This window comes from Rattus rattus, chromosome X, assembly GCF_011064425.1.
Source record: "Rattus rattus isolate New Zealand chromosome X, Rrattus_CSIRO_v1, whole genome shotgun sequence".
NCBI classification, from domain to species: Eukaryota; Metazoa; Chordata; class Mammalia; order Rodentia; family Muridae; genus Rattus; species Rattus rattus.
In genome coordinates this window covers 100,639,314-100,651,746 of record NC_046172.1, presented here as the reverse complement: position 1 = coordinate 100,651,746, position 12,433 = coordinate 100,639,314, and the positions used below count along the sequence as shown (strand labels likewise).

The following is a 12,433-nucleotide window of genomic DNA, read 5'->3' as shown; positions in this document are numbered from 1 at the left end:
GTGTGTGGTGTGTGTGTGTGTGCGTGTGTGTGTGTGTGTGTGTGTGTGACAGGCTGCACAAATGAGGGAATGAGGGTATTCCAGTTACAGGAAAAAACCTCACCTGGGTCAACTGCAAGTGTACTGATATTCTCTGACTGTAAGGCATTAACAAAATTGATTGTGCTTTTATCAAACCCAAGATTTGAGTTAAACCCAAACCAACTATTTTAATTTTTCAGTATGTCTTTCCCTCTTCTTCATTAAACCTTTTTTGTTAAATACAGGATCTCTGTAATTAGCCCTGGAAAGCCGAATACTCATGTGTAGAACAGGTTATTCTTGAACTTGAACCAATTCTGCTCCTTCTGCTTCCTCAGATGTCACTGAAATTTTGAGGAAGCCCTTCATGGAATACTGGGGAAATCAGGCCCTTTGGGGGCGTCTTAGATCTATTAATAAAGAATAGACTCAAACATAAAATCAAGGAGAATTTTACTGCAAGTTTAAAAAAGGCAGGCAATGTAAACTGTAAATCTCAGCATCTGTCCACAGGGAGAGAGAAAAAACATAGCCATGCTGTTTGAGTTAAGCAGGTATGGAGGTCCACCATGTGGTGAGAAGCTATATCTGCATAATGAGGATGGGGGTTTTCCAGAAAGAGTAAGAAAGCCCAAACTTACCAATCAAAGCTTACTTAGGTCCTGAGCAGCATCTGAAAGAAAGAGTCAGAAAAAAGAAAAGTCACATCTGATGATTTAGAAAGATTGGCTGACCAAAAATTCTAGGAAGGAAAAGTATACTATGTCGTTAAAGAAATAATTGTCCTGCCTATCTCTTTTGCATGGCTTAAAATGAACCCCTGTTTCTAGGAGTGGTCTCTGCTTTCAGTGGGATGGTCTCCTTACCAGGTCACTGACCCTGTCAAAATGCTGTTAAGTTTCTACCCAGGCAAAAGACTCTTGACTAGAAGATTTTCCTTAATGACCCTTTAAGGCTACTCTACATGAGACCCATTATGCTCAACTTCACCACCCTTTTTAAAAGTACCTGTTGTATTTAGTGTAAACATTGTCATTTTTAAAGGAATGAGAAGTTTGTTCTGGAGGTATGTTGACTAACCATGGCCTGAGAACACAGATTTAGGTTACCGCAAATTCTTGTTCCAACTCAGGGTTTCTATAGTTTTATAGAACTGAAAATGTCATAAATCAAGCCAACCTTAAAATACATTGGTGGTAGCATGAGGAAGGGGATGAGACAGGAAGTTTCTGGAGTAGAAACCAGGAAGGGGGATAACATTTGAAATATAAATATAGAAAGTATCCAATAAAAGAAAAGAAAAAATAAAACCACACCAAGTCTCCGGTACAGGAAGGTATTCCACACATTTCTGAAGGAGAACGGTAAACACCAAGCTAGTCACAAATCCTTTGGTCTACACTGCCATCCGGTGTAAGATAAGCTAGGCCAATGTGGCGCAAAACTTGTGGGAATAACCAACCAATGCCTGATTTGACTTAAGACGCACCCCACAAAGTGGAACCCATACCTAACCCTGCTTGAGTGACCAAGATCCAGAGGCTAGAGAGCCCGGGAACCTAAGGTAAAACCAAATATACTGGTTTTAAAAAACAAAACAAAACACTGTGATAAAATGAATCTTCATAATATTCTCCTACACTCATGGAGCAGTGCCTTATTCAGCCATCAACAACGCTTTCTTCTGCAGGAGATGGAAATAAATAGAGACGCATAACCAGACACAGAGTGAGAGAGAGACCTTGGAACACTCAGCCCTAAATGGGATGTCTTCAGAAAATCCCTCCCCTCCCAGCTCAGGGAGCCCCTTGGAAGAGGAGACACAAATACTGTATGAACCAAGGGGAATGAAGAAAACAAGGGCCTCTAAACCAACATGAGCAAAGCTCTCACCAACTCACAGAGACCGAAGCAGCATACACAGGGCCTGCACTAGGTTATCTATAGCTTTCAGTTTTGTGCTTTCATTGGATTCTTGGGTATGCAAATAAGTGGGTCTCTGATTTCTATGCCTTTTCTTGGGCTCTTTTCTCTCGCTGGCTTTTTGTGTCCAAATTCGATGTGACAATTTTTGATTTGTCTTATTATATTTAATGTATAAATAAATACAAAACCACAGAAAAACAAAAAAATGTACATTGGTGGATATATCAGAAAGACAGGTACATCATTGTGATATGATATTGATCCTGGAGATTCTTTATTAATGGCCTTTATGAGCTATTCCAAACTGCTGAAGATTGTTGTCTCGACCACTACTCAATTTGCATCTACATCAGATTACACCCCAAAGCAGGCATTGGTTGGTTATTTCCACAAGTTTTGTGCCACCATTGCCCTAGCATATCTTGCAGGCAGGATGGCAGATTGTGGGGCAAGCTTTTTTATAGGCCTAAAGTATTATCTGATGACATTCTTAGCTCTTGGATTAGCGGAAGCAAGTTTTCTGCTAAGTTAATAGCTTCTAACAGATTTATGTTTATTATTATTCTGTTAGTTTAGATACAGCATGGGGCAAGGAATGGCTCTTCCAGGAGACTAAAACTAGCCCACAATAAAGCAGTTAGCCTCTGAGCCTAGAAAATCCCAGTCTCTCCACATTACTGAATTCCAATCAGTCCATCAGTGTCCACAGACACAGGCTCCTCCCAGAAGTGTCTTGTTCACAGCCAGACATAGCTTCTTTGAAGAATTTTCATTCACAGACTCTCCTGTTGGCCAAGTGTCACATTTTGTGAATGTAAGAGCATACATTGAATATTATAAGATGTCTGTCTCCAAGGTAGGAGCCTTATTCTTGTCATCTGATATAGATGCGAATTGAGTACTGGTCTAGACAACAATCTTCAGCAGTTTGGAACAGCTCAGAAAGGCCATTAATTAAGAATCTCCAGGATCAAATATCATATTATAATATCAAAACTGTTAGCCATTATTATCTAGATCTAAATAGTTATTTTAATGTGAGTATTATTAAAATATATCAGGAAGTTTTGAATCTGTGGATAAAATACTCCTAAGCTTCCTTGAACTGTGCATAAGGATGCTGTTTGTTTGTCTGACATATTAGTGTCTGAATTAAGAATTAAGAATTAAGAAGAGCATATGCTGTACAGGTTCAAAGCTCCAACTACTGTTATTTTTCCCCCAATTTCAGCAGCAGTATTATCAGGCACTTTAGTCCATAGATTTTCTGCCTATTTTCCTATATCTTAAAAGAAATGAGGCTAAGAACCAGGATGCTCATAGTCTTCGCACCTGGAAGCAAGAAGCAGAGAGCTGCCGATTGGAATCCAAGGTGATCCAAATAGCAAGTCTCCGACCAGCCAGGACTGTTAGCCTGACTGTCCAAACAATTGTTTAATTAGTTAATTTTAGCCAAGGTATTTGATCTTTTGCTATTGAGTTGCAAGACTTCTTTGTGTGTTCCAGATAATAATCCCTCCTCTTAAACTATAAAAAGTGATTTATAAAGGAAAGACGTTTATATTTCACAGGATTGGAGGTTATCATGTTTGAGATTAAGGTGCTGGTATTTAGTGTGGAAGTGTCCACTGAGTTCTCACATGGCACAGGTATAAATGATTAGAAAGATAGATAGATAGATAGATAGATAGATAGATAGATAGATAGATAGATAGGATGATAGAAAATATACATACATGTTTCTCTAATTTCTTAAACTTCCACATATATGTAGGCATTCTTTCCTTTTGGTTATTGAAGACCAGCCTTAGCCCGTGGTGATCTGACTGGACATATGGGATTATTCCTAACTTTCTGTATCTGTTGTGGCCTGGTTTTTGACCGATTATATGGTCAATTTGGGAGAAAGTACCAGGAGGCAGTGAGAAGAAGTTATATCCTTTTGTTTTTGGATTGAATGTTCTATAAATATCTGTTAATACCATTTGGTTCATAACTTCTGTTAGTCTGTCTATATCTCTGTTTAATTTCTGTATCCATGATCTGTCCATTGATGAGAGTGGGGTGTTGAAATATCCTACTCTCATTGTGTGAGGTGCAATGTGTGATTTGAGCTTTAGTAAGGTTTCTTTTATGTATGTAGTGTTCTCCTATTTAGAGCATATATATTTTGGATTGAGAGTTCATCTTTTGGATTTTTCCTTTGATGAATATGAAATGACCTTCCTTATCTTTCTTGAAGACTTTTGGCTGAAAGTCGATTTTTTTCAATGTTAGAATGGCTACTCCAGCTCGCTTCTTCTGACCATTTGCTTGGAAAGTGGTTTTCCAGCCCTTTGCTCTGAGGCAGTGTCTGTTTTTGTCTCTGAGGTGTGTTTCCTATAGCCAGCCAAACGCTGGGTCCTCTTTACATATCCAGTATGTTAATCTGTGTCTTTTTACTGGGGAATTGAGTCCATTGATATTGAGACATATTAAGAAAAAGTGAATGCTACTTCCTGTTATCTTCGTATTTGGAAGTGAGATTATGTTTGTGTGCTTGTCTTCTCTTTCTTTTGTTGCAAAACGATTAGTTTCTTGCTTATTCTGGGGTATAGCTTGCCTCCTTGTGTTGGGCTTTACCATTTACTATCCTTTGTACAGCTGGATTTGTAGAAAGATATTGTGTAAATCTGGTTTTGTCCTGGAATATCTTGGTTTCTCCATCTATGTTAATTGAGAGTTTTGCAGGATACAGTAACCTGGGCTGGCATTTGTGTTCTCTTAGGGTCTGTATGACATCTGTCCAGGATCTTCTGGCTTTCGTAGGCTCTGGTGAGAAGTGTGGTGTGATTCTGATAATTCTGCCTTTATAGGTTACTTGACCTGTTTCCCTTACTGCTTTTAATATTCTTTCCTTGTTTTGTACATTTTGGTGTTTTGACTATTAAGTGATGGGAGGAGTTTCTTTTCTGGTCTTATCTATTTGGAGTTCTCTTCTATGATTACGTTGAAGATATTTACTGGTCCTTTGTGTTGGGAATCTTCACTCTCTTCTGCCTATTATACTTAGGTTTGATCTTCTCATTTTGTCCTGGATTTCCTGTATGGTTTGGGCCAGTAGCTTTTTCCATTTTACATTATCTTTGACAGTTGAGTCAATGATTTCTATGGAATCTTCTGCCCCTGAGATTCTCTCTTCTATCTCGTTTATTCTGTTGGTGATGCTTGTATCTACAGCTCCTTGTCTCTTCCTTAAGTTTTCTATATCCAGGGTTGTCTCCCTTTGTCCTTTCTTTATTCTTTCTATTTCCATTTTCAAACCGTTCACCTGTTTGATTGTGTTTTCCTGTAATTCCTTCAGGGAATTTTGTGTTTCCTCTCTAAGGGCTTCTACTTGTTTACTTGTGTTTTCCTGCATTTCTCTAAGGGAGTTCTTTATGTTTTTCTTAAAGTCCTCCATTATCATGAACAAATGTGATATTAAATCTAGATCTTGCTTTTCTGGTGTGTATGGATATTCCGTGTTTGCTTTGGTGGGAGAATTCGGCTCTGATGATGCCATGTAGTCTTGGTTTCTGTTGCTTGGGTTCCTGTGCTTGCCTCTTGCCATCAGGTTGTCTCTGGTGTTAACTTGTTTTGCCTTTTCTGACAGTGTCTTGAACTTCCCATACGCCTGTGTGTCAGGAGTGCTGTAGACCTGTTTTCCTGTTTTCCTTCAGCCAGTTATGTGAACGGAGTGTTCTACTCTCAGACATGTAGTTGTTCCAATCCACTGGCTTTCAACTGTCCCTGTGGGTGGCAACCAGAAGGGTCTGCCCCTACTTCTCCTAGGTCTCTGTGCACGGGGTGGGGGGGTTCCTCTAGAGTCAGAAATTTGGGCAGAGTAGTCTCCTCTGGTTTCCCAGGCGTGTCTGCCCCTCTGAAGGTCTAGCTCTCCCTCCCATGGGATTTGGGTGCAGGGAGCTCTTTGACCAGGTACTTTCAGATCCGGGTGCAGGCTGGACCACAGGGCTCCTGCAGCTTGGCTGCTGCAATCTTCCCATGCTGAGGCACTATACAGTTTCCTCTTGGGCAGAGGATGTGGGCAAAGGTGGGCAGAAGTGGCAGTTTCTCCTTCCCTGTAGTCTCAGTATTGCCCACACTTCTAGGTAATCTTCTCTCTCTCCCATGGGGTTGGGAGCAGGGGGCTATGGGCCGGGATCACTGAGGTCCAGGTGCCAGCTAGAAACTGGAAGTGCCTGGTCCCAGAGGAATTTTGCCTTTGTGTGTCCTGAGTCCACCAGGCAGGTCACTTGGACCAGAAAAGTTGGTCTTACCTCTGGTCTCGGGCCTGAAGTCAGTCCTCCGTACTGGCTTTCAGCTGTCCTTGTTGGCCCCATATTTGTGTTTTATTCTGTTCCCAGTGGCCATGTTTTGTTGAACTCATGAAGATTTTCTGGCTCATTTGATGTAACTTTTCTATAAGCTTATACTACTCCTAGTTGCACAATGCTGTGCATATATTTAATACTACTGGATAGTATAGTTAAAAATCACCTGGATTAGAAATTTTTGCGTGTATATCATACCACACTAAAATACTAAAGATAAAAAAGTAGAAGAGCTAGATATTTATTATATACTTTTACTCTTCTAGAGCTTGCAACTGTCTCTTAGTAATATATAAAATCTGAGCAAATCACTTCTATCTATGAACACAGGCGTATCAGCTCCCATAAAGTTGGATTAAATTCTAATTGCAATCTGAAATGCTTGAAATAAGTAATACTAAACAAGCATGCAGTATAAGCATAGCTTTGCTATTAATGAAATAAGAACTGCCAGATATAACTTGAAAAAAATACATCTGTTAAAGTAAGTTTTTTGTTATATAATAGCAATGAATTCATGGTCTGAGTATAGGCTTAAATCACCAAATCTTGGACAGTAAGTAGAAATTTCTAGTGAGTTAGAGGTTCTCTCAAGCATCTTCGGTAAATTGATCTAAAATAAATTTCTTTGCAATTCTCCTAAACACACTTATCATGAAATATTCTACAGCACAGTAGATCACACCAAAATCTTTTCATTTGCTCAAAACAAGACATTGTCCTTCTTTTCTTCCTGCTCACACCACACTCACTGTACTACCAAACACATCCTATTTCCAACATAGCTCTCTGATATGACTCTTTTTCATTATCATTGGCACTACTGCCAGATAGACTTCAAAAACATCCTTCCAATGATTCTCTGTATCATTTCATTCTATAAAAGTGATCAGAGTCCCTTCCTATAAACATAGTGAGTTAATCAAACTTAATTAAAACTATCCAATGATTTCTAAGACATTTTCAGTAAATAAAAATTCATATCTCTTATATTGTTTCTATATTACCATATATGATATTTGCCTAAGCTTCAGCTTTATTTGGACCTCTCTTCCATCACTTAATTTATACAAACTACTCTCATATTTACTTGTTGGATACATCAAGCTCTTTGCCCTTTTATAGACCTTGTATGAATTGTGATTTTGCCCAAAATATAGTTAAATTATTTTTCATCTTATTTTAGCATAAATGTCACTTCCTTAGGACAATCTCCATGATCTTATTTCTAAAATAGATTCTTCAATTACTTGCATACTATCAACACCAACACACTGATCTATGCATTGATTTCTTTCTATTTTCCTATACTGTAATGTAATTTTTACAAAACAAAGGTGATAATACATTTATTCATTCTGAATCTATACCACTATTATGGAGCCTGGTACATAAATGGAGACTTACTATTTATTACATGATTCAGTAAGTTGTAAAAATAAACTTTATACTATTCTTTGTTTTAATGAATATGCATTCCATGCATTGATTAGACCAACATGAAGTAATTATGTGAGTTCATTAAAATATTACAATTCAATGACCTAGATGACATTGCCTAAACTTTAAATTTCACGCAGATATTCTATTTCATATTCAATAGCATTGCTTTGGTGGTTGAGCAATTATCTCAGCTGGGAACACATTTGACATGAAAGAATGAGATATCTAGGTTTAATTCACAGTGCCCATGTAAAAATGCCAGGTGCCATTCATTTGTGGCCCCATTTCTGAAAAGACAGAGAGATGACAATTCCTAGAGGCTTATTGGCCAAGGAATCAAATTTCACTTGGGAGCTGTTCCAGTGAAAGATTAACAACCAAGAGGGCCCAGAGCTGTGTTCCCAGAGCTGAACCTGTGCCACAGCTCTCTGTCCCCAGCTCCCACCAGGAAATAGCTGGACTTCCAGGAGGGCTGACACACTCAAGAGCACAGGTGAGACCACCACTTCTCAGAGGGAACTGCCCAGAGACTTCAGAACACAGGAACAGAGGGGCAGTCTGGGACAGGATACTTTTGGTTTCTGTCTATGCCTGAAGCTGACACTGTGTCACAGCTCTGGGTACACAAAATCCTTCAGGAGAGAGTTAGTCTCCCAGGAGTGCTGACATACAGGCTTACAGGAGGGTCAAACCACTGTCAGAGACAGCAAAATTAGCTGACAACAGAGTTAACCAGATGGTGAGAGGCAAGTATAATAGCCTGGGCAACAGAAACCAAGGTTACCTGACATCATCAGAACCCAGTTCTCCCACCACAGCAAGCCCTGGATACCACAACACACCAGAAAAGAAACTGAGAGGTTTGTACTTCAAATGACATCACATGATGATGTTAGAGGATTTTAAGAAAGACATAAATAACACACTTAAAGAAATACAGGACAACACAGGTAAAGAGGTAGAAGCCCTTAAAAAGGAAACACAAAAATTCCTTAAAGAATTACAGGAGAACATAAACAAACAGGTGGAGGAATTGAACAAAACCATCAGGAAGTAAAAATGGAAATAGAAACAACAACAACAACAACAAAAACACAAAGAGAGACGCTCTGGATATAGAAAACCTGGAAAAGATATTAGGAGACATGAATGCAAGTATCAACCAATAGAATACAAGAGATAGAAAAGAATCACAGGACAGAAGATACCATAGAAAACATTGACACAACTACCAAAAAATGCAAAACACATAAAGCTCCTAACCCAAAACATCCGGGAAATTCAGGACAAAATAAGAAGATAAAACCTAAGGATAATGGGTATAGAAGAAACATTTCTGACTCTAGAGGAAAACACCTAGAGCCATCTGGGGCCCCTGTGCACAGGGTCCTGAGACAAGGCAGGGCACATCCTTCTGGTTGCTGCCCTCACGAAGATGTGAAAAACCAGGCTCTGAGAAGCAACTCCAGGCTCGAGACCAGAAGTAAGATCAACTTTTCTGCTCCAAGTGACCTGCCTGGTTGACTCAGGACACATGCCCACATGAACACCTGAAGGCAAGTAGACAGGAATGACTACACGCCTGAAAGCAGAACACTCTTTTCCCATAACTGGCTGAGAGAGAACAGGCAAACAGGTCTACAGCACTCCAGACACACAGGCCTATAGGATGGTATAACCACTATCAGAAATAGCAGAACAAGGTAACACCAGACACAATGTGATGACAAGAGGCAAGCCCAGGAACCCAAGCAACAGAAACCAAGACTACATGGCATCATAGGAACCCAATTCTCCCACCATAGAAAACACTGAATATCCAAACACACCAGAAAAGCAAGGTCTAGATTTAAAATCACATTTGATCATGATGATGGAAGACTTCAAGAAAGACATAAAGAACTCCCTTAGAGAAACGCAGGAAAACATAAATAAACAAGCAGAAGCCTATAGAGAGGAAATGCAAAAGTCCCTCAAAGAATTACAGGAAAACACAATCAAACAAGAGAAGGAATTAAAAATGGAAATAGAAGTAATAAAGACAGCACAAAGGGAGACAACCCTGGATATAGAAAACCAAAGGAAGAGACAAGGAGCCGCAGATACAAGCATCACCAACAGAATGCAGGAGATAGAAGAGAGAATCTCAGGAGCAGAAGATTCCATAGACATCATTGACACAACTGTCAAAGATAATGTAAAATGGAAAAAGCTACTGGTCCAAAGCATACAGGAAATCCAGAACAAAATGAGAAGATCAAACCTAAGGATAATATATATAGAAGAGAGTGAAGACTCCCAACTCAAAGGACCAGTAAATATCTTCAACAAAATCATTGAAGAAAACTTCCCTAACCTAAAGAAAGAGATGTCCATAAACATACAAGAAGCCTACAGAACTCCAAATAGATTGGACCAGAAACTCTTCCCGTCATATAATAGTCAAAATACCAAATGTACACAAAAAGAAAGAATATTAAAAGCAGTAAGGGAAAAAAGGTCAAGTGACATATAAAGGCAGACCTATCAGAATTACACCAGACTTCTCACCAGAGACTATGAAAGCCAGAAGATCCTGAACAGATGTCATACAGACACTAAGAGAACACAAATGCCATCCCAGGTTACTGTATCCTGCAAAACTCTCAATTAACTTAGATGGAGAAACTTAGACATTCCACCACAAAACCAAATTTACACAATATCTTTCTACAAATCCAGTCCTACAAAGGCTAAGAAAGGGTAAAGCCAAACACTAGGAGGCAAAGCTACACCTTAGAAAAGCAAGAAACTAATCGTTTTTGCAACAAAACAAAGAGAAGATAAGTACAAACATAATCTCACATCCAAAAACGAACATAACAGGAAGCAACAATCACTATTCCTTAATATCTCACAACATCGGTGGACTCAATTCCCCAATAGAAAAACACAGGTTAACAAACACGATATGCAATGAGGACCCTGCATTCTGCTGCCTACAGGAAACAAACCTCAGAGACAAAGACAACACCACCTCAGAGTAAAAGGATGGAAAACTGCTTTCCAAGCAAGTGGTCTGAAGAAGCAAGTTGGAGTAGCCATTCTAATATAGAATAAAATCGATTTTCAAACAAAAGTCATCAAAAAAATAAGGAAGGATAAATCATATTCATCAAAGGAAAAAGCCAGCCAGATGAACTCTCAATCCTAAATAACTATGCTTCAAATATGAGGGCACGTACATACATAAAAGAAACCTTACTAAATATCAAAGCACACATTGAACCTCACACAATAATAGTAGGAGATTTCAACATCCCATTCTCATCAATGGACAGATCATGGAAACAGAATTTAAACAGAGACATAGACAAAGAGAAGTCATGAAACAAATGGATTTACCAGATATTTATAGAACAATCTATCCTACAACAAAAGGATATAACTTCTTCTCAATATCACATGGTATTTTCTCCAAAATTGACCATATAATCGGTCATAAAACAGGCCACAACAGATACAGATAGATAGAAATAATCCCATGCATCCTATCAGAACACCACATGCTAAAGCTGGTCTTCAATAACAATAAGGAAAGAATGCCCACATATACATGGAAGTTGAACAATACTGTACTCGAAATAACTGGTCAAGGAAGAAATAAAGAAAGAAATAAAAGACTTCTTAGAATTTAATGAAAATGAATGTACAACATACCCAAACTTATGGGACACGATGAAAGCTGTGCTAAGAGGAAAACTCATAGCGCTGAGTGCCTGCAGAAAGAAACAGGAAAGAGCATATGTCAGCAGCTTGACAGCACACCTAAAATCTCTAGAACAAAAAGAAGCAAATACACCCAGGAGGAGTAGAGGGCAGGAAATAATCAAACTCAGAGCTGAAATGAACCAGATAGAAACAAAAAGGACTATACAAGAATCAACAGAACCAAAAGCTGGTTCTTTGAGAAAATCAACAAGATAGATAAACCCTTAGCCAGATTAACCAGAGGACACAGAGAGTGTGTCAAAATTAACACAATCAGAAATGAAAAGGGAGACATAACAACAGAAACAGAGGAAATTCAAAAAATCATCAGATCTTACTATAAAAGCCTATATTCAATAAAACTTGAAAATCTGCAGGAAATGGACAATGTCCTAGACAGATACCAGATACTGCAGTTAAATCAGGAAGAGATAAACCAGCTACACAACCAAATACCTCCTAAAGAAATAGAAGCATTCATTAAAAGTGACAAAGGAGCCAAAACCATCCAATGGAAAAAAGATAGCATTTTCAGCAAATGCTGCTGGTTCAACTGGAGGTCAACATGTAGAAGAATGCAAATCGATCCATGCTTATCACCCTGTACAAAGCTTAAGTCCAAGTGGATCAAGGCCCTCCACATCAAACCAGATACACTCAAACTAATAGAAGAAAAAGTGGGGAAGCATCTTGAACACATGGGCACTGGAAAAAATTTCCTGAACAAAACACCAATGGCTTATGCTCTAAGATCAAGAATCGACAAATGGGATCTCATAAAACTGCAAAGCTTCTGTAAGGCAAAGGACACTGTGGTTAGGACAAAACGGCAACCAACAGATTGGGAAAAGATCTTTACCAATCCTACAACAGATATAGGCCTTATATCCAAAATATACAAAGAACTCAAGAAGTTAGACCGCAGGGAGACAAATAACCCT

General features: G+C 38.8%; 1 protein-coding gene across 1 annotated transcript in view; it reads right to left on the bottom strand.

The window, feature by feature from the left end:
- Positions 1 to 676: 676 nt before the first annotated feature.
- LOC116888109 (cilia- and flagella-associated protein 47-like) overlaps positions 677 to 12,433 on the bottom strand; it is a 35,696-nt gene continuing 23,939 nt past the window's right edge. The window contains exon 6 of the mRNA XM_032889466.1: positions 677 to 694. Coding sequence (XP_032745357.1) covers positions 677 to 694 — 18 coding nt within the window. The remainder of the gene's footprint in view (positions 695 to 12,433) is intronic.